General features: G+C 48.3%; 1 protein-coding gene across 1 annotated transcript in view; it reads right to left on the reverse strand.

Moving 5' to 3' along the window:
- Window positions 1–22,460, reverse strand: part of LOC123774836 (uncharacterized) — a 598,107-nt gene that overhangs the window by 277,546 nt on the left and 298,101 nt on the right. Inside the window, exon 4 of the mRNA XM_069316494.1 lies at window positions 16,708–16,832. Within this exon, the coding sequence (XP_069172595.1) occupies window positions 16,708–16,832 (125 nt within the window). The remainder of the gene's footprint in view (window positions 1–16,707; window positions 16,833–22,460) is intronic.

Raw genomic sequence — 22,460 nt, forward strand, 5'->3', positions numbered from 1 at the left:
TGATGAGGACGGGCTAAGTGTTGATGAGGGCGGGCTGTGTGTTGATGAGGACGGGCTGTGTGTTGATGAGGACATGCTGTGTGTTGATAATGACGTGCTATGTGTTGATGAGGACGGGCTGTGTGTTGAAGAGGACGGGCTGTTTTGATGAGGACGGGCTGAGTGTTAATGAGGACGGTCTGATTGTTGATGAGGACGGGCTGTGTGTTGATGAGGACGGGCTGTGTGTTGATGATGACGGGCTGTGTGTTAATGAGGACATGCTATGTTTTGATGAGGACGGGCTGTGTGTTGATGAGGACGGGCTCTGTCTTGAAGAGGACGTGCTATGTTTTGATGAGGACGGGCTGTGTGTTGATGAGGACGGGCTGTGTGTTGATGAGAACGGGCTGTGGGTTGATGAGGACTGGCTGATTGTTGATGATAACGGGCTTTGTGTTGATGAGGACGGGTTATGTGTTGATGAGGACCGGCTGTGTGTTGATGAGGACGGGCAGTGTGTTGACGAGGACGGGCTGTGTGATGATGAGGACGGACTGTGTGTTGATGAGGACGGGCTAAGTGTTGATGAGGACGGGCTGTGTGTTGATGAGGACAGGCTGTGTGTTGATGAGGACGGGCTAAGTATTGATGAGGACGGGCTGTGTGTTGATGAGGACGGGCTGTGTGTTAATGAGGACGGGCTGTGTATTGATGAGGACGTGCTATATTTTGATGAGGACGGGGTGTGTGTTGATGAGTCCGGGCTGTGTGTTGAAGAGGATGGACGGTGTGTTGATGAGGACAGGCTCTGTTTTGAAGGGGACGTGCTATGTGTTGATGAGGACAGGCTGTGTGTTGATGAGGACGGGCTGTGTGTTGATAAGAACCGGCTGTGTGTTGATGTGGACAGGCAGTGTGTTGATGAGGATGGGCTAAGTGTTGATGAGGACCGGCTGTGTGTTGATGAGCACGGGCTGTGTGTTGATGAGGACGGGTTGTGTGTTGATGACGACGGGCTGTGTATTGATGAGGACAGGCTGTGTGTTGATTAGGATGGGCTGTGTGTTGATGATGACGGGCTGTGTGTTAATGAGGACATGCTATGTTTTGATGAGGACGGGCTGTGTGTTGATGAGGACGGGCTGTGTATTGATGAGGACGGGCTGTGTGTTGATGAGGACGGGCTCTGTGTTGAAGAGGACGTGCTATGTTTTGATGAGGACGGGCTGTGTGTTGATGAGGACGGGCTGTGTGTTGATGAGAACGGGCTGTGGGTTGATGAGGACGGGCTGATTGTTGATGAGGACGGGCTGTGTGTTGATGAGGACGGGCTGTGTGTTGATGAGGACGGGCTGTGTGTTGATGAGGACGGGCTGTGTGTTGATGAGGACGGGCTAAGTGTTGATGAGGGCGGGCTGTGTGTTGATGAGGACGGGCTGTGTGTTGATGAGGGCGGGCTGTGTGTTGATAATGACGTGCTATGTGTTGATGAGGACGGGCTGTGTGTTGAAGAGGACGGGCTGTTTTGATGAGGACGGGCTGAGTGTTAATGAGGACGGGCTGATTGTTGATGAGGACGGGCTGTGTGTTGATGAGGACGGGATGTGTGTTGATGTTGACGGGCTGTGTGTTAATGAGGACATGCTATGTTTTGATGAGGACGGGCTGTGTGTTGATGAGGACGGGCTCTGTCTTGAAGAGGACGTGCTATGTTTTGATGAGGACGGGCTGTGTGTTGATGAGGACGGGCTGTGTGTTGATGAGAACGGGCTGTGGGTTGATGAGGACTGGCTGATTGTTGATGATAACGGGCTTTGTGTTGATGAGGACGGGTTATGTGTTGATGAGGACCGGCTGTGTGTTGATGAGGACGGGCAGTGTGTTGACGAGGACGGGCTGTGTGTTGATGAGGACGGACTGTGTGTTGATGAGGACGGGCTAAGTGTTGATGAGGACGGGCTGTGTGTTGATGAGGACAGGCTGTGTGTTGATGAGGACGGGCTAAGTATTGATGAGGACGGGCTGTGTGTTGATGAGGACGGGCTGTGTGTTAATGAGGACGGGCTGTGTATTGATGAGGACGTGCTATATTTTGATGAGGACGGGCTGTGTGTTGATGAGTCCGGGCTGTGTGTTGAAGAGGATGGACGGTGTGTTGATGAGGACAGGCTCTGTTTTGAAGGGGACGTGCTATGTGTTGATGAGGACGGGCAGTGTGTTGATGAGGACGGGTTGTGTGTTGATGAGGACGGGCTGTGTGTTGATGAAGACAGGCTGTGTGTTGATGAGAACGGGCTGTGTTGATGTGGACAGGCTATGTGTTGATGAGGACGGGCTAAGTGTTGATGAAGACGTGCTGTGTGTTGATGAGGACAGGCTGTGTGTTGATGAGGACGGGCTAAGTGTTGATGAGGACGGGCTGTGTGTTGATGAGGACGGGCTGTGTGTTGATGAGGACGGGCTGTGTGTTGATGAGGACGGGCTGTGTGTTGAAGAAGACATGCTGTGTGTTGATAAGGACGTGCTATGTGTTGATGAGGACGGGTTGTGTGTTGAAGAGGACGGGCTGTGTTTTCATGAGGACGGGCTGTGTGTTGATGAGGACGGGCTGATTGTTGATGAGGACGGGCTGTGTGTTGATGAGGACGGGTTATGTGTTGATGAGGACCGGCTGTGTGTTGATGAGGACGGGCAGTGTGTTGACGAGGACGGGCTGTGTGTTGATGAGGACGGACTCTGTGTTGATGAGGACGGGCTAAGTGTTGATGAGGACGGGCTGTGTGTTGATGAGGACAGGCTGTGTGTTGATGAGGACGGGCTAAGTATTGATGAGGACGGGCTGTGTGTTGATGAGGACGGGCTGTGTGTTAATGAGGACGGGCTGTGTATTGATGAGGACGTGCTATATTTTGATGAGGACGGGGTGTGTGTTGATGAGTCCGGGCTGTGTGTTGAAGAGGATGGACGGTGTGTTGATGAGGACAGGCTCTGTTTTGAAGGGGACGTGCTATGTGTTGATGAGGACAGGCTGTGTGTTGATGAGGACGGGCTGTGTGTTGATAAGAACCGGCTGTGTGTTGATGTGGACAGGCAGTGTGTTGATGAGGATGGGCTAAGTGTTGATGAGGACCGGCTGTGTGTTGATGAGCACGGGCTGTGTGTTGATGAGGACGGGTTGTGTATTGATGACGACGGGCTGTGTATTGATGAGGACAGGCTGTGTGTTGATTAGGATGGGCTGTGTGTTGATGATGACGGGCTGTGTGTTAATGAGGACATGCTATGTTTTGATGAGGACGGGCTGTGTGTTGATGAGGACGGGCTGTGTATTGATGAGGACGGGCTGTGTGTTGATGAGGACGGGCTCTGTGTTGAAGAGGACGTGCTATGTTTTGATGAGGACGGGCTGTGTGTTGATGAGGACGGGCTGTGTGTTGATGAGAACGGGCTGTGGGTTGATGAGGACGGGCTGATTGTTGATGAGGACGGGCTGTGTGTTGATGAGGACGGGCTGTGTGTTGATGAGGACGGGCTGTGTGTTGATGAGGACGGGCTGTGTGTTGATGAGGACGGGCTAAGTGTTGATGAGGGCGGGCTGTGTGTTGATGAGGACGGGCTGTGTGTTGATGAGAACGGGCTGTGGGTTGATGAGGACGGGCTGATTGTTGATGAGGACGGGCTGTGTGTTGATGAGGACGGGCTGTGTGTTGATGAGGACGGGCTGTGTGTTGATGAGGACGGGCTGTGTGTTGATTAGGATGGGCTGTGTGTTGATGATGACGGGCTGTGTGTTAATGAGGACATGCTATGTTTTGATGAGGACGGGCTGTGTGTTGATGAGGACGGGCTGTGTATTGATGAGGACGGGCTGTGTGTTGATGAGGACGGGCTCTGTGTTGAAGAGGACGTGCTATGTTTTGATGAGGACGGGCTGTGTGTTGATGAGGACGGGCTGTGTGTTGATGAGAACGGGCTGTGGGTTGATGAGGACGGGCTGATTGTTGATGAGGACGGGCTGTGTGTTGATGAGGACGGGCTGTGTGTTGATGAGGACGGGCTGTGTGTTGATGAGGACGGGCTGTGTGTTGATGAGGACGGGCTAAGTGTTGATGAGGGCGGGCTGTGTGTTGATGAGGACGGGCTGTGTGTTGATAAGGGCGGGCTGTGTGTTGATAATGACGTGCTATGTGTTGATGAGGACGGGCTGTGTGTTGAAGAGGACGGGCTGTTTTGATGAGGACGGGCTGAGTGTTAATGAGGACGGGCTGATTGTTGATGAGGACGGGCTGTGTGTTGATGAGGACGGGCTGTGTGTTGATGTTGACGGGCTGTGTGTTAATGAGGACATGCTATGTTTTGATGAGGACGGGCTGTGTGTTGATGAGGACGGGCTCTGTCTTGAAGAGGACGTGCTATGTTTTGATGAGGACGGGCTGTGTGTTGATGAGGACGGGCTGTGTGTTGATGAGAACGGGCTGTGGGTTGATGAGGACTGGCTGATTGTTGATGATAACGGGCTTTGTGTTGATGAGGATGGGTTATGTGTTGATGAGGACCGGCTGTGTGTTGATGAGGACGGGCAGTGTGTTGACGAGGACGGGCTGTGTGTTGATGAGGACGGACTGTGTGTTGATGAGGACGGGCTAAGTGTTGATGAGGACGGGCTGTATGTTGATGAGGACAGGCTGTGTGTTGATGAGGACGGGCTAAGTATTGATGAGGACGGGCTGTGTGTTGATGAGGACGGGCTGTGTGTTAATGAGGACGGGCTGTGTATTGATGAGGACGTGCTATATTTTGATGAGCACGGGCTGTGTGTTGATGAGTCCGGGCTGTGTGTTGAAGAGGATGGACGGTGTGTTGATGAGGACAGGCTCTGTTTTGAAGGGGACGTGCTATGTGTTGATGAGGACGGGCAGTGTGTTGATGAGGACGGGTTGTGTGTTGATGAGGACGGGCTGTGTGTTGATGAAGACAGGCTGTGTGTTGATGAGAACGGGCTGTGTTGATGTGGACAGGCTATGTGTTGATGAGGACGGGCTAAGTGTTGATGAAGACGTGCTGTGTGTTGATGAGGACAGGCTGTGTGTTGATGAGGACGGGCTAAGTGTTGATGAGGACGGGCTGTGTGTTGATGAGGACGGGCTGTGTGTTGATGAGGACGGGCTGTGTGTTGATGAGGACGGGCTGTGTGTTGAAGAAGACATGCTGTGTGTTGATAAGGACGTGCTATGTGTTGATGAGGACGGGTTGTGTGTTGAAGAGGACGGGCTGTGTTTTCATGAGGACGGGCTGTGTGTTGATGAGGACGGGCTGATTGTTGATGAGGACGGGCTGTGTGTTGATGAGGACGGGTTATGTGTTGATGAGGACCGGCTGTGTGTTGATGAGGATGGGCAGTGTGTTGACGAGGACGGGCTGTGTGTTGATGAGGACGGGCTGTATGTTGACGAGGAGGTGCTATGTGTTGATGAGGACGGGCTGTGTGTTGATGAGGACGGGCTGTGTGTTGATGAGGACGGGCTGTGTGTTGATGAGGACGGGCTGTGTGTTGATGAGGACGGGCTGTGTGTTGATGAGGACGGGCTGTGTGTTGATGAGGACGGGCTAAGTGTTGATGAGGGCGGGCTGTGTGTTGATGAGGACGGGCTGTGTGTTGATGAGGACATGCTGTGTGTTGATAATGACGTGCTATGTGTTGATGAGGACGGGCTGTGTGTTGAAGAGGACGGGCTGTTTTGATGAGGACGGGCTGAGTATTAATGAGGACGGGCTGATTGTTGATGAGGACGGGCTGTGTGTTGATGAGGACGGGCTGTGTGTTGATGATGACGGGCTGTGTGTTAATGAGGACATGCTATGTTTTGATGAGGACGGGCTGTGTGTTGATGAGGACGGGCTCTGTCTTGAAGAGGACGTGCTATGTTTTGATGAGGACGGGCTGTGTGTTGATGAGGACGGGCTGTGTGTTGATGAGAACGGGCTGTGGGTTGATGAGGACTGGCTGATTGTTGATGATAACGGGCTTTGTGTTGATGAGGACGGGTTATGTGTTGATGAGGACCGGCTGTGTGTTGATGAGGACGGGCAGTGTGTTGACGAGGACGGGCTGTGTGTTGATGAGGACGGACTGTGTGTTGATGAGGACGGGCTAAGTGTTGATGAGGACGGGCTGTGTGTTGATGAGGACAGGCTGTGTGTTGATGAGGACGGGCTAAGTATTGATGAGGACGGGCTGTGTGTTGATGAGGACGGGCTGTGTGTTAATGAGGACGGGCTGTGTATTGATGAGGACGTGCTATATTTTGATGAGGACGGGGTGTGTGTTGATGAGTCCGGGCTGTGTGTTGAAGAGGATGGACGGTGTGTTGATGAGGACAGGCTCTGTTTTGAAGGGGACGTGCTATGTGTTGACGAGGACGGGCTGTGTGTTGATGAGGACGGGCTGTGTGTTGATAAGAACCGGCTGTGTGTTGATGTGGACAGGCAGTGTGTTGATGAGGATGGGCTAAGTGTTGATGAGGACCGGCTGTGTGTTGATGAGCACGGGCTGTGTGTTGATGAGGACGGGTTGTGTGTTGATGACGACGGGCTGTGTATTGATGAGGACAGGCTGTGTGTTGATTAGGATGGGCTGTGTGTTGATGATGACGGGCTGTGTGTTAATGAGGACATGCTATGTTTTGATGAGGACGGGCTGTGTGTTGATGAGGACGGGCTGTGTATTGATGAGGACGGGCTGTGTGTTGATGAGGACGGGCTCTGTGTTGAAGAGGACGTGCTATGTTTTGATGAGGACGGGAGGTGTGTTGATGAGGACGGGCTGTGTGTTGATGAGAACGGGCTGTGGGTTGATGAGGACGGGCTGATTGTTGATGAGGACGGGCTTTGTGTTGATGAGGACGGGTTATGTGTTGATGAGGACCGGCTGTGTGTTGATGAGGACGGGCAGTGTGTTGACGAGGACGGGCTGTGTGTTGATGAGGACGGACTGTGTGTTGATGAGGACGGGCTAAGTGATGATGAGGACGGGCTGTGTGTTGATGAGGACAGGCTGTGTGTTGATGAGGACGGGCTAAGTATTGATGAGGACGGGCTGTGTGTTGATGAGGACGGGCACTGTACTCACCTAATTGTGCTTGCGGGGGTTGATCTTTGGCTCTTTGGTCCCGCCTCTCAACTGTCAATCAACTGGTGTACAGATTCCTGATCCTACTGGGCTCTATCATATCTACATTTGAAACTGTGTATGGAGTCAGCCTCTACCACATCACTTCCTAGTGCATTCCATTTATTAACTAATCTGACACTGAAAAAATTCTTTCTAACGTCTCTGTGGCTCATCTGGGTACTAAGTTTCCACCTGTGTCCCCTTGTTCGTGTCCCACCCGTGCTGAAGAGTTTGTCTTTGTCCACCCTGTCAATTCCCCTGAGAATTTTGTAGGTGGTTATCATGCTGTTGAAGAGGACGTGCTATGTGTTGATGAGGACGGGCTGTGTGATGATGAGGACGGGCTGTGTGTTGTTGAGAACGGGCTGTGTGTTGATGAGGACAGGCTGTGTGTTGATGAGGACAGGCTAAGTGTTGATGAGGACGGGCTGTGTGTTGATGAGGACGAGCTGTGTGTTGATGCGGGCGGGCTGTTTTTTTATTGAGGACAGGCTGTGTGTTGATGAGGACAGGCTGTGCGTTGATGAGGACGGGCTGTGTGTTGATGAAGACTGGCTGCGTGTTGATGAGGACGGGCTGTGTTTTGATGAGGACCAGATGTGTGTTGATGAGGACGGGCTGTGTGTTGATGAAGACGGGCTATGTGTTGATGAAGACGTGCTGTGTGTTGATGAGGATGGGCTGTGTGTTGATGAAGACGGGATGTGTGTTGATGAAGACGGGTTGTGTGTTGATGAGGACGGGCCGTGTGTTGATGAGGACGGGCTGTGTGTTGATGAGGACGGGGTGTGTGTTGATGAGGACGGGCTGTGTGTTGATGAAGATGGGCTGTGTGTTGATGAGAACGGGCTGTGTGTTGATGTGGTCAGGCTGTGTGTTGATGAGGACGGGCTAAGTGTTGATGAGGACGGGCTGTGTGTTGATGAGGACGGGCTGTGTGTTGATGAGGGCGGGCTGTGTGTTGATGAGGACGGGCTGTGTGTTGATGAGGACATGCTGTGTGTTGATAATGACGTGCTATGTGTTGATGAGGACGGGCTGTTTTGATGAGGACGGGCTGAGTGTTGATGAGGACGGACTGATTGTTGATGAGGACGGGCTGTGTGTTGATGAGGACGGGCTGTGTGTTGATGATGACGGGCTGTGTGTTAATGAGGACATGCTATGTTTTGATGAGGACGGGCTGTGTGTTGACGAGGACGGGCTGTGTGTTGATGAGGACGGGCTGTATGTTGACGAGGAGGTGCTATGTGTTGATGAGGTCGGGCTGTGTGTTGATGAGGACGGGCTGTGTGTTGATGAGGACGGGCTGTGTGTTGATGAGGACGGGCTGTGTGTTGATGAAGACGGGCTGTGTGTTGATGAGAACGGGCTGTGTGTTGATGAGGTCAGGCTGTGTGTTGATGAGGACGGGCTAAGTGTTGATGAGGACGGGCTGTGTGTTGATGAGGACGGGCTGTGTGTTGATGAGGGCGGGCTGTGTGTTGATGAGGACGGGCTGTGTGTTGATGAGGACATGCTGTGTGTTGATAATGACGTGCTATGTGTTGATGAGGACGGGCTGTTTTGATGAGGACGGGCTGAGTGTTGATGAGGACGGACTGATTGTTGATGAGGACGGGCTGTGTGTTGATGAGGACGGGCTGTGTGTTGATGATGACGGGCTGTGTGTTAATGAGGACATGCTATGTTTTGATGAGGACGGGCTGTGTGTTGACGAGGACGGGCTGTGTGTTGATGAGGACGGGCTGTATGTTGACGAGGAGGTGCTATGTGTTGATGAGGTCGGGCTGTGTGTTGATGAGGACGGGCTGTGTGTTGATGAGGACGGGCTGTGTGTTGATGAGGACGGGCTGTGTGTTGATGAAGACGGGCTGTGTGTTGATGAGAACGGGCTGTGTGTTGATGTGGTCAGGCTGTGTGTTGATGAGGACGGGCTAAGTGTTGATGAGGACGGGCTGTGTGTTGATGAGGACGGGCTGTGTGTTGATGAGGGCGGGCTGTGTGTTGATGAGGACGGGCTGTGTGTTGATGAGGACATGCTGTGTGTTGATAATGACGTGCTATGTGTTGATGAGGACGGGCTGAGTGTTGATGAGGACGGGCTGATTGTTGATGAGGACGGGCTGTGTGTTGATGAGGACGGGCTGTGTGTTGATGATGACGGGCTGTGTGTTAATGAGGACATGCTATGTTTTGATGAGGACGGGCTGTGTGTTGATGAGGACGGGCTGTGTATTGATGAGGACGGGCTGTGTGTTGATGAGGACGGGCTCTGTGTTGAAGAGGACGTGCTATGTTTTGATGAGGACGGGCTGTGTGTTGATGAGGACTGGCTGTGTGTTTATGAGAACGGGCTGTGGGTTGATGAGGACGGGCTGAGTGTTGATGAGGACGGGCTTTGTGTTGATGAGGACGGGTTATGTGTTGATGAGGACCGGCTGTGTGTTGATGAGGACGGGCAGTGTGTTGACGAGGACGGGCTGTGTTGATGATGATGGACTGTGTGTTGATGAGGACGGGCTAAGTGTTGATGAGGACGGGCTGTGTGTTGATGAGGACAGGCTGTGTGTTGATGAGGACGGGCTAAGTATTGATGAGGACGGGCTGTGTGTTGATGAGGACGGGCTGTGTGTTAATGAGGACGGGCTGTGTATTGATGAGGACGTGCTATATTTTGATGAGGACGGGGTGTGTGTTGATGAGTCCGGGCTGTGTGTTGAAGAGGATGGACGGTGTGTTGATGAGGACAGACTCTGTTTTGATGGGGACGTGCTATGTGTTGATGAGGACGGGCTGTGTGTTGATGAGGACGGGCTGTGTGTTGATAAGAACGGGCTGTGTGTTGATGTGTTCAGGCAGTGTGTTGATGAGGACGGGCTGTGTGTTGATGAGCACGGGCTGTGTGTTGATGAGGACGGGTTGTGTGTTGATGACGACGGGCTGTGTATTGATGAGGACGGGCTGTGTGTTGATTAGGATGGGCTGTGTTTTGATGAGGACAGGCTGTGTGTTGATGAGGACAGACTGTGCGTTGACGAGGACAGGCTGTGTGTTGATGAGGACAGGCTGAGTGTTGATGAGGACGGGCTGTGTTTTGATGAGGGCGGGCTGTGTGTTGATGAGGACGGGCTGTGTGTTGATGAGGACATGCTGTGTGTTGATAATGACGTGCTATGTGTTGATGAGGACGGGCTGAGTGTTGATGAGGACGGGCTGATTGTTGATGAGGACGGGCTGTGTGTTGATGAGGACGGGCTGTGTGTTGATGATGACGGGCTGTGTGTTAATGAGGACATGCTATGTTTTGATGAGGACGGGCTGTGTGTTGATGAGGACGGGCTGTGTATTGATGAGGACGGGCTGTGTGTTGATGAGGACGGGCTCTGTGTTGAAGAGGACGTGCTATGTTTTGATGAGGACGGGCTGTGTGTTGATGAGGACTGGCTGTGTGTTGATGAGAACGGGCTGTGGGTTGATGAGGACGGGCTGAGTGTTGATGAGGACGGGCTTTGTGTTGATGAGGACGGGTTATGTGTTGATGAGGACCGGCTGTGTGTTGATGAGGACGGGCAGTGTGTTGACGAGGACGGGCTGTGTTGATGATGATGGACTGTGTGTTGATTAGGACGGGCTAAGTGTTGATGAGGACGGGCTGTGTGTTGATGAGGACAGGCTGTGTGTTGATGAGGACGGGCTAAGTATTGATGAGGACGGGCTGTGTGTTGATGAGGACGGGCTGTGTGTTAATGAGGACGGGCTGTGTATTGATGAGGACGTGCTATATTTTGATGAGGACGGGGTGTGTGTTGATGAGTCCGGGCTGTGTGTTGAAGAGGATGGACGGTGTGTTGATGAGGACAGACTCTGTTTTGATGGGGACGTGCTATGTGTTGATGAGGACGGGCTGTGTGTTGATGAGGACGGGCTGTGTGTTGATAAGAACGGGCTGTGTGTTGATGTGTTCAGGCAGTGTGTTGATGAGGACGGGCTAAGTGTTGATGAGGACGGGCTGTGTGTTGATGAGCACGGGCTGTGTGTTGATGAGGACGGGTTGTGTGTTGATGACGACGGGCTGTGTATTGATGAGGACGGGCTGTGTGTTGATTAGGATGGGCTGTGTTTTGATGAGGACAGGCTGTGTGTTGATGAGGACAGACTGTGCGTTGACGAGGACAGGCTGTGTGTTGATGAGGACAGGCTGAGTGTTGATGAGGACGGGCTGTGTTTTGATAAGGACGGGATGTGTGTTGAAGAGGACGGGCTGTGTGTTGATGAAGACGGGCTATGTGTTGATGAAGATGGGCTGTGTGATGATGAGGATGGGCCGTGTGTTGATGAAGATGGATTGTGTGTTGATGAAGACGGGGTGTGTGATGATGAGGACGGGCTGTGTGTTGATGAGGACGGGCTGTGTGTTGATGAGGACGGGCTGTGTGTTGATGAGGACGGGCTCTGTACTCACCTAATTGTACTCACCTAATTGTGCTTGCGGGGGTTGAGCTTTGGCTCTTTGGTCCCGCCTCTCAACTGTCAATCAACTGGTGTACAGATTCCTGAGCCTACTGGGCTCTATCATATCTACATTTGAAACTGTGTATGGAGTCAGCCTCTACCACATCAGTTCCTAGTGCATTCCATTTATTAACTAATCTGACACTGAAAAAAATCTTTCTAACGTCTCTGTGGCTCATCTGAGTACTAAGTTTCCACCTGTGTCGCCTTGTTCGTGTCCCACCCGTGCTGAAGAGTTTGTCTTTGTCCACCCTGTCAATTCCCCTGAGAATTTTTGTAGGTGGTTATCATGTCGTTGAAGAGGACGTGCTATGTGTTGATGAGGACGGGCTGTGTGATGATGAGGACGGGCTGTGTGTTGATGAGAACGGGCTGTGTGTTGATGAGGACCGGCTGTGTCTTGATGAGGACAGGCTAAGTGTTGATGAGGACGGGCTGTGTGTTGATGAGGACGAGCTGTGTGTTGATGCGGGCGGGCTGTTTTTTTTATTGAGGACAGGCTGTGTGTTGATGAGGACAGGCTGTGCGTTGATGAGGACGGGCTGTGTGTTGATGAAGACGGGCTGTGTGTTGATGAGGACGGGCTGTGTTTTGATGAGGACCAGCTGTGTGTTGATGAGGACGGGCTGTATGTTGATGAAGACGGGCTATGTGTTGATGAAGACGTGCTGTGTGTAGATGAGGATGGGCTGTGTGTTGATGAAGACGGGTTGTGTGTTGATGAAGACGGGCTGTGTGTTGATGAGGACGGGTTTTGTGTTGATGAGGACGCGCTGTGTGTTGATGAGGACGGGCTGTGTGTTGATGAGGACAGGCATTGTGTTGATGAGGTCGGGCTGTTTGTTGATGAGGACGCGCTGTGTGTTGATGAAGACGGGTTGTGTGTTGGTGAGGACGGGTTGTGTGTTGATGAGGACGGGCTGTGCGTTGATGAGGACGGGCTGTGTGTTGATGAGGTCAGGTTGTATAACTAATGACGTTCGAACAGTGCTTCGCTAACGACCTCCGTTCGAATCACCTTTCGGTAAATGCTTCACCCACGCACTACAAATACAAATACTTTGTCAGCAGAGCCCAAACATCGGGCCTAGTCTACTCTACGCCTTGATATGCTACATATAGAATATTATTAATTATTTGTTTAAGAAAATCACTATTTTGAATATGTATTACTTTAACATTGACTAATGACCCTTTGGGGGTTGGTCGCTGGATGGACGAACATTGCCTGACGACAAGTAGTAGTAATAATAGAAAAAAAGTGCTTCTGATAACTAGCAACATAATAATGCTAATTCATCTGCTGCTAACGAAATATGGGCAACTTCCTACATATTTCCCACTAAGCATGAAGATCAGTATTATCATAACTAAGAAGTGTTTTTACTGTTTTAATTAACCCGTTTTTATGTTGTTAAATTTATTTTCAAGTGCCGTGACTCATCAAGCTTCTGAGACAAAGAGATATATTACTCTCCCAACCCAGTACATGCGAGAAGTCACGTGACAATCAGCCAATGATTTCGGAAATAAGTTACGAAAGCCACTTGTATTGGCCAGGATATTAAAGATCCGGATCCAATCAGAAGGGAGCCGACACTCTGTCTCAGGGAGGCCAGACTCACCTCGCACGTATCAAGACCTACAGCAGAGTCCCGAAACACCAAGAAGATGCAATGGAAACCGTAAATCGTTTCGGTTAAAAAGTTATTTTTTATTGAGCGGTAGTTCGCTAGAACACGCAGACGAGGAGCATTGATCAGAAACTGCTAACCGGGCAATTACTCCACCGTCCCGCCGGCAGGAGTGGGCCGCCACACTGGCGACTCTTTGGCAGAGTGCATCACGGCAACAACATGTATAGTGACGATGGAGGCATCAGAGATATTAGAGGTGCCACAGGCATCAGAAGCATCAGAGTCCTGTCTGGTATCAGCCATGAGAAGCAGCAGAGGCCGAGCGGCATCAGGCTGCCACCAATGAAGGAGGTTAAGAGTGTAAGACTGCTGAGTGTTGAGGCGAGGACACTACTTCCCGCTCGGGGAAGACAGGTCTCAACGACGATATTATAGTACCGAACTTATCATTGTTTCAAGTACTATTATCTTAGGGATATTCTACAAGTAAAATACAGAGTAGATGTAGATGGACATCAACATCTTCATCTATGGATGTAGAGTACAGAATATTCTACATCCATAGAATAGATGGATGTAAAATGTTCTGTATTCCACCTTCAGAGCAGAGAATAACGTTCTTTGTCCTGATACCAAACGCACAGTTAACTAATTTCTTGAGAGTTAGCATAGAATCTTTTGTGTTTGTTGTGAGCTGACTTTCTTAACCATGGTTTCTTATATTACTGATACTGACTTTATTCTCTGTATTTGTACCTACTGTGAAAATCTGTATAGTGTGTGCTACTGATAGTTCATGCTGCCTTTTGTGTGTTCCAGTGTGGACGCAGCGCCAGGTAAGTAAAGGTCACTTCAGTCTGTTTGAATTTTGCGTCGTGCACCAAATTTCTGTCCAAAAGTATTTAAATCCGCTCCAGTGACTACTTTTTTCTAATTTTGCTAGGAGCCATTTTTTGTATGTTATTGTATGATTTAAATATAATGGTTGTGTATAATTGATATCTCCTCAGTTGACTCCCGCCATGCGGAGGTTTCTTCTCAAGATGGATTCTGATAATTAAGAACTTCACTGAGGATTTCTGCTAACTACCAAGACAAAGGTAGTCAGCTACCTGTCATAACTACCATAATACAGGAACCACCTACCATAACTACCACAACACAGGACCCACGTAACAAAGCTACAGCAACACTGAAATACAATAAAAAGATCAGCTACCTCATATTTTGAAGATCTTTCTAGGAGACTGTCAAATTATCTGGAAGATATTTTTCTTGACAGAACGCTAACAAAACACTGTCATGCATAACACAAAGTAACATAACACTATCATACATAACACAATGTAACATAACACTGTCATGCATAACACAAAGTAACATAACACTATCATACATAACACAATGTAACATAACACTGTCATGCATAACACAAAGTAACATAACACTATCATACATAACACAATGTAACATAACACTATCATACATAACACAATGTAACATAACACTATCATGCATAACACAATGTAACATAACACTCATGCATAACACAATGTACCATAGCACAGTTATGCTTAACACAATGTAACATAACACTGTCATGCATAACACAATGTAACATAACACTGTCATGCATAATACAATGTAACATAACACTGTCATGCATAACACAATGTAACATAACACTGTCATGCATAACACAATGCAACATGGCACAATTATGTTTAACACAATGTAACAGCACAGTCATGCTTAACACAATGTAACATAACACTGTCATGCATAACACAATGCAACATGGCACAATTATGTTTAACACAATGTAACAGCACAGTCATGCTTAACACAATGTAACATAACACTGTCATGCATAACACAATGTAACATAACACTGTCATGCATAACACTAACATAACATTAACTAGCGTTACAGATTAACGTACATTGAAGTACAAGTTTTAAGTAGTTTTCCTCTTATATCAATCCCGGCAATTTTTCCACAACCACCACCACCACCACCATCACCACTACAACCACCACCACCACCATCACCACAACCAACAACAACAACAACATCACCACCACCACCACAACCAACAACAACAACATCACCACCACCACCACTACCACCAACACCACCACCACCACCACCACTACCACCAACACCACCACCACCACCAACACCACCACCAACACCAACAACAACAGCAACAATAACACCAACACCAAGAACAACAACAACAACAACACCAACAACAAGGACCCACCATAGACAAATAAACCTCCTCCTCTGCAGGAGAGCGAACACTCTACACCCGCCAGCCGACACTATGGCCGCCAGCAGACACTCTACACCCGCCAGCAGACACTCTACACCTGCCAGCAGACACTATGGCCGCCAGCAGACACTCTACACCTGCCAGCAGACACTATGGCCGCCAGCAGACACTCTACACCCGCCAGCAGACACTATGGCCGCCAGCAGACACTCTACACCCGCCAGCAGACACTCTACACCTGCCAGCCGACACTATGGCCGCCAGCAGACACTCTACACCCGCCAGCAGACACTCTACACCTGCCAGCAGACACTATGGCCGCCAGCAGACACTATGGTCGCCAGCAGACACTCTACACCCGCCAGCAGACACTCTACACCTGCCAGCAGACACTATGGCCGCCAGCAGACACTATGGTCGCCAGCAGACACTCTACACCCGCCAGCAGACACTCTACACCTGCCAGCAGACACTATGGCCGCCAGCAGACACTATGGTCGCCAGCAGACACTCTACACCCGCCAGCAGACACTCCACACCTGCCAGCAGACACTATGGCCGCCAGCAGACACTCTACACCCGCCAGCAGACACTATGGCCGCCAGCAGACACTCTACACCTGCCAGCAGACACTATGGCCGCCAGCAGACACTATGGTCGCCAGCAGACACTCTACACCCGCCAGCAGACACTCTACACCTGCCAGCAGACACTATGGCCGCCAGCAGACACTATGGCCGCCAGCAGACACTCTACACCCGCCAGCAGACATTATGGCCGCCAGCAGACACTCTACACCCGCCAGCAGACACTATGGCCGCCAGCAGACACTCTACACCCGCCAGCAGACACTATGGCCGCCAGCAGACACTATGGCCGCCAGCAGACACTCTACACCCGCCAGCAGACACTATGGCCGCCAGCAGACACTCTACACCCGCCAGCAGATATTCTACACCCGCCAGCAGACACCGAACACCCGCCAGCAGACACGCTTCACCCGCCAGCAGACACTCTTCACCCGTCAGCAGACACGCTACACCCGCCAGCAGACACACTAAACCCACCAGCAGACACACAACACCCGCCAGCAGACACGCTACACCCTCCAGCAGACACCCACCTGAGCGTAGACGAGCAGTTTGTACTGGGTGTTGACACTCCTCAGTGGGCCGGAGACACAGTGTACCAAGAAGCCGTGGGCTGTGTGGTTGGTCACTCTACAGCTGTGTACCGGGCCGGGCCGACCTGTAGGGCGGGAGTAAGAACACCCACTGTGAGACACCACCCACCAGTATAGACATATTGGAAGAGCAGCATAGGAAAGGAACAGGGAGAGATAGTGAGAGCTAAGTAGTAAAAGGGCCAGGGGGAGAGTGGGAGCAGAGGTAGGAAGGAAGGAAGGAAGGAAGGAAGGAAGGAAGGAAGGAAGGAAGGAAGGAAGGAAGGAAGGAAGGAAGGAAGGAAGGAAGGAAGGAAGGAAGGAAGGAAGGAAGGAAGGAATGAAGGAAGGAAGGAAGGAAGGAAGGAAGGAAGGAAGGAAGGAAGGAAGGAAGGAAGGAAGGAAGGAAGGAAGGAAGGAAGGAAGGAAGGAAGGAAGGAAGGAAACTAACAGGGAAAAGCGCCAAGCCATAACGACGAATATAACACTGGGAATTCGTCAGGATAATGATTTGGGATGGTACCGGGGAAAAGGAATGGTGCAATACCACTTGTAAGGTCGGGGATTGAACGCCGACCAGCATTAAGCGAGACGTCGCTTCATGCTGGTACATTGTCCGAGACCCGTACATTGTCCAGCCCAAGTGGTTGGACAATGTAAAGTGAAGAAAATAATTTAAAAAGATAGAAAGAGGGAGAAGAGAGAAAAGGAAAAGAGTAAGAAACAAAGAAAAGTAAAAGAGAGGGTAAAGAGGGAGTGAGGAGGAAACAGACACCCTAAAATTCAATACCATAAAATACACGTTTAAGGATAAAAAGTTTCATATAAGACGAAAGCAAAATAAGATGACGAAAGCGAGAGTTGAGAAGAGAGTCGACAAATAAAGTGGGAGAGAGTGACAGAGAAAGAGGAATGTCGACGATGATAGATAACACGATGACGACCAAAAGATATTGAAGTAGATGGAGGAAAAGAGATAGGAGGCGGCGGAACAAGAAATGGTACACGTAAGAGGCAGAGAGACAGTCAGAACGATAGATACCAAGAAGGAGATGATAACGACAGGATACAATGGCACGATGATGAAGATAGAAATCAATGAGGGGATAATATACGTAGGAAGCAGTGATGGAGAGTGATGATAAAGAAAGAAAGCAGTAGAGGAACGATATAGACAGGAAGCAATAAGAGAATGATAAAGACAGGAAGTAGTGAGGGGGACGATGAAGATAAGAGACCGTGACGAGATGATAAAGATAAAGGTCAGGGTGGGGATGATAGAGATAGTACATACAAAAAGAGACGGAAGAGAGAAAGTGAATAAAACAATTACATTGAGAACGTCAAATAATTTAACAATAATAATGAAATGCATAACAAATGTCATTGTAAACATAAATAAGCACAGTAGAATGATATAAATTGACTGAAGTCAATATTGCCTCACCAATGAGCAATTAAACAAATGTCGGTTTACATTTCGGTATTTCATGTAGAAATCAAATTTTTCGTGCATATTCCTAAAAATTCAATTACAAAAATAACAATTTGTGGTTTGGAAGAAGTAGTACATACATTTATGATATATATATTTATGTTATATATTATATATATATATATATATATATATATATATATATATATATATATATATATATATATATATATATATATATATATATATATATATATATATATATATATATATATATATATATATATATATTTTGGTAGCAGTCTTTCTTGTAAACATATATTATTAAATATGACCGAAAAAGTAAGTTTATTGATCCTAACACGAATTTTCTCAATATTTCTTATGTTTCTTTTCACTGTCGATGGTAATTGAAAAATCAATTCTCCAAAATTCATTTTTATTTCTAGTCTGACACGACACTTGAACGCGTTTCGTAATAACTTATTACATTTTCAAAGACTTTAGTTTACACACACACAACTATAACCTGCAAACACTAAACAGAGTTCTACTATGCTATCATTTAAACAGCTTTCATCTTATATACCCGCATTTGGAAGAGGTGATATATTACAACAGTTTTGGATGAGGTGAACAAAACTTTCAACACAAGATAGAGCACACTTTCAACACAAGACAGAACACGGTGCATTGGGTATAAATTGGGTAAATTAAAGGGAAGAATGGAAGTAACTGCAAAGGGCCTATTGGCCCATATTTCTTGATGCTTCTATATTGGTGCGGAGACTTGAAGTGGGTAGAATATAGTTGTGCACTAATTGGCTGTTGATTGCTGGTGTTGACTTCTTGATATGTAGTGCCTCGCAGATGTCAAGCCGCCTGCTATCCCTGTATCTATCGGTGATTTCTGTGTTGTTTGTTAAGACTTGGTCTGGAAATAACGTGACATGGCCCCAAGTGAGATGGCCCGGAAAGTGGAGTTGGAGATCCTGTTCGACGACATATTCGACCTCGAGACACAAAAGAAGGTCACCACCAAAGACACCTAACAAACAGAACTTATTGCAGAAGGAGGAAATAAATATAAATATGCAAGGCCCGATTTGCCTAATAAGCCAAGTTTTTATGAATTAATTGTTTTTCGACAACCTAACCTACCTAACCTAACCTAACTTTTTCGGCTACCTAACCTAACCTAACCGATAGAGATAGGTTAGGTTAGGTAGGGTTATATTATCATAAGAAGGAAAGTGAAAAGCCATGCAACCTCTGAAGAGACAACTAACACAACACCTATACCCCCTATTAGACTATTTTACAGGAACTTCTTTTCCACAGCTCATAAAACGGAGGAAAGGGTCCTGAAAGATATTGTTAATAGAAACGTTATCCCTACAGACAAAAATCAGAGGATACAACTGACGATTTACTATAAAACCAGAAAAACGGCCAGCCTACTCATGAGAAACTCTCCAGACACAAAACAGAACGCTTTAAAAGAGACTAACGTCGTCTATGCCTTCAAATGCCCTCTTGGGGACTGTAAGCTCCAAAAAACCCAGTATATAGGCAAGACAACAACATCTCTTTCTAGGCGTTTAACGATGCATAAGCAACAGGGCTCCATTAAGGAACATATAATCTCTTCCCACAACCAAACCATCGCCAGAGAAATCCTAGTAAACAACACAGAAATCATCGATAGATACAGCGATAGCAGGCGGCTTGACGTTTGCGAGGCACTACACATCAAGAAGTCAACACCAGCAATCAACAGCCAATTATTGCACAACTATATTCTACCCACCTCAAGACTCCGCTCCAATATAGAAGCATCAAGAAATATGGACCAATAGGCTTTCTACAAACACTTCTATTCAATATCCATTGTTTCGTGTTCTGTCTTGTGTTGATGAAATTAATGCCCTATTAATACTCTTGTTCTGTCTTGTGTTGATGAAATTAATACCCTATTAATACCACATCTTGTTCTGTCTTGTGTTAATGCCACATCACCCCTTCCACCTCACTCAAATGTAGATATAAAATCGGAGATGCGTAAGTTCTATTCAGTTGTGTATTTGTGAACTAAAGTCTTTGAAAATGTAATAAGTTTTACGAAACGCGCTCGTGTCGCGTCAGACTAGAAATAAAAATGAATTTTGGAGAATTGATTTTTGATTTACCTCCAACAGTGAAACGAAATGTACGAAAGATTGAGAAAATTCGTGTTAGAATTATTAATCTTACTTTTTCGGTCATATTTAATAATATATGTCTACAGGAAAGACTGCTACCAAAATATACTAATTTATATATATATATATTGTGATGGTAAAGCGTTGGTGTTCGGCTGTTTCAAAAGCTGGGGGCAGGGCCTCGTCACATCACAAAAAAAAGAGAGAAAAGTTTGTCCTTTCGTCTGTGGTAAGGTAATGGGAAGACACACAAAACACAAGTATATAAACAATGAAATTTTAATTACTCTAGAAAACAAGACATGAATAAAGGTAATCTCATAAAAATGCATGACAAGTCAACAAACAAAATAACATGAATAATCACTGGCAAATGAAAAGTTACGCTAAGACAAGTAAGTTACAGTGATTGCAAAATAAAAAATGTAATGGGTGCTGGAATACTGGCTTCAAGCTGCCACCTCCCTTAGTACACGAAAGCCAAGGCTTAGTCTACCATTGAGAGATGTCAACTTCATGGAGCACAAAGATATTCTGACGAGACTGGCGCGCTGCAGCCCAGACGTCGACTTGTGGTGGTGTCGGAGTGCAGGTGCGACGAGACACCAGCCAATCAGCAACAGGCAGGCAGAGGATGAGCAGTTTGCTGGTTACGGCGGTGGCCAGGTGTTGGGGTGTGCAGGGTACGATTTGCTCTCTGGGCAAAACGTTTGGCAATACTGGTGGACGTATCTTCTATATAGTATCTTGTACTTTGACGTAATGATGTAGGGAAGAGCAGGCTCAATCTCTCTTGAAAGAGATTATCGTCACAACTCTCCCCCGAAGCCTGCGGTTCTGGAAGAAGTTACGTCTTCATGTGGTGGAGTAATAGATGGAGTTGCTTCTACTTCATAGACTCTGGAGAGGGCGTCGGCTATGATGTTGTCAGAACCCTTGATATAGCGGATCTCCAGGTTGATATCTTGCAGATATAAAGCCCATCGTAGAAGACACTGGTTATGGAATTGGGCTTGATGTAAGAAGCGGAGAGGATTGTGGTCTGAGAAGATGGTGGTAGACCTGGCACCTTGTAGGTATGGAGCAAAGTGCTGGAGATTCAGAACGATGGAGAGTAGCTACTTTTCAATAGTGCTGTAGTTCCTCTGGTGGGGTTTCAACTTGTAGCTGTAGTAGCTGACAGGTAGAACCTCCTCGCCTCGTTGCTGCATCAGGACACCACCGATGCCGATACCACTGGCGTCGACATGAAGGACGAAAGGCTTGGTGATATCTGGCGAGGCGAGAATGGGATTAGAACAGAGGAGGAATTTGAGTTGTTCGAAAGCAACGGTTTGCTGCATGGTCCAATTATACCGTTGCTTGGGACTTTTTAAAGTGATTAATGGTGTGGCGACTGTACTAAAATTTCTCACAAACCTACGGTAGTAGGAGGCAAGACCGAGGAAGCGCAGGAGCTGCTTCCTGGTGGTAGGCTGTGGGTAATGCTGGATGGCTTGAGTGTGTGTGTCTAACGGAGCTAGGCTGCCACTCCCAATTACATGAACCAGATAACGCACTTTACCTTTGGCGAAGGTGGACTTGCCCAGGTTGATGGTGTGGCCGGCTGTCAGGAGCTTGGCGAACAGTCGTTGCAGCTGGAGCAGATGTTCGCTCCGGGTGTTGGATGCTACGACGATATCATCCAAATAGGCGTAGGTGTTATCCAAGCCCTGGATGACGCGGTTGACAGCTCTCTGAAAGGTGGCCGGGGCATTACATAGTCCGAAAGGAAGGCGTTCATATCTGAAAAGTCCAAAGGAAGTGATAAAGGCAGATATTTCTTTGGCTCGCTCTGTTAGACACACTTGGTAATACCCCTTAAGCAAGTCCACTTGGGACAATTACTAGGCATTACCAATGGCGTCAAGAATGTCATCTATCCTTGGCATGGGGTATGCATCCTTGACAGTCACATTATTTAACTTACAGAAATCCGTACACAGTCTCACCTTACCTTGGGGTTTTGGCACCAAGGTACAGGGTGAGGCCCACGGGGACTCACAAGGTGTAGCCAGTCCATGATCCAAGAGGTACTG

The sequence above is a fragment of the Procambarus clarkii genome, chromosome 84, assembly GCF_040958095.1.
Source record: "Procambarus clarkii isolate CNS0578487 chromosome 84, FALCON_Pclarkii_2.0, whole genome shotgun sequence".
In the NCBI taxonomy this organism is placed as follows: Eukaryota; Metazoa; Arthropoda; class Malacostraca; order Decapoda; family Cambaridae; genus Procambarus; species Procambarus clarkii.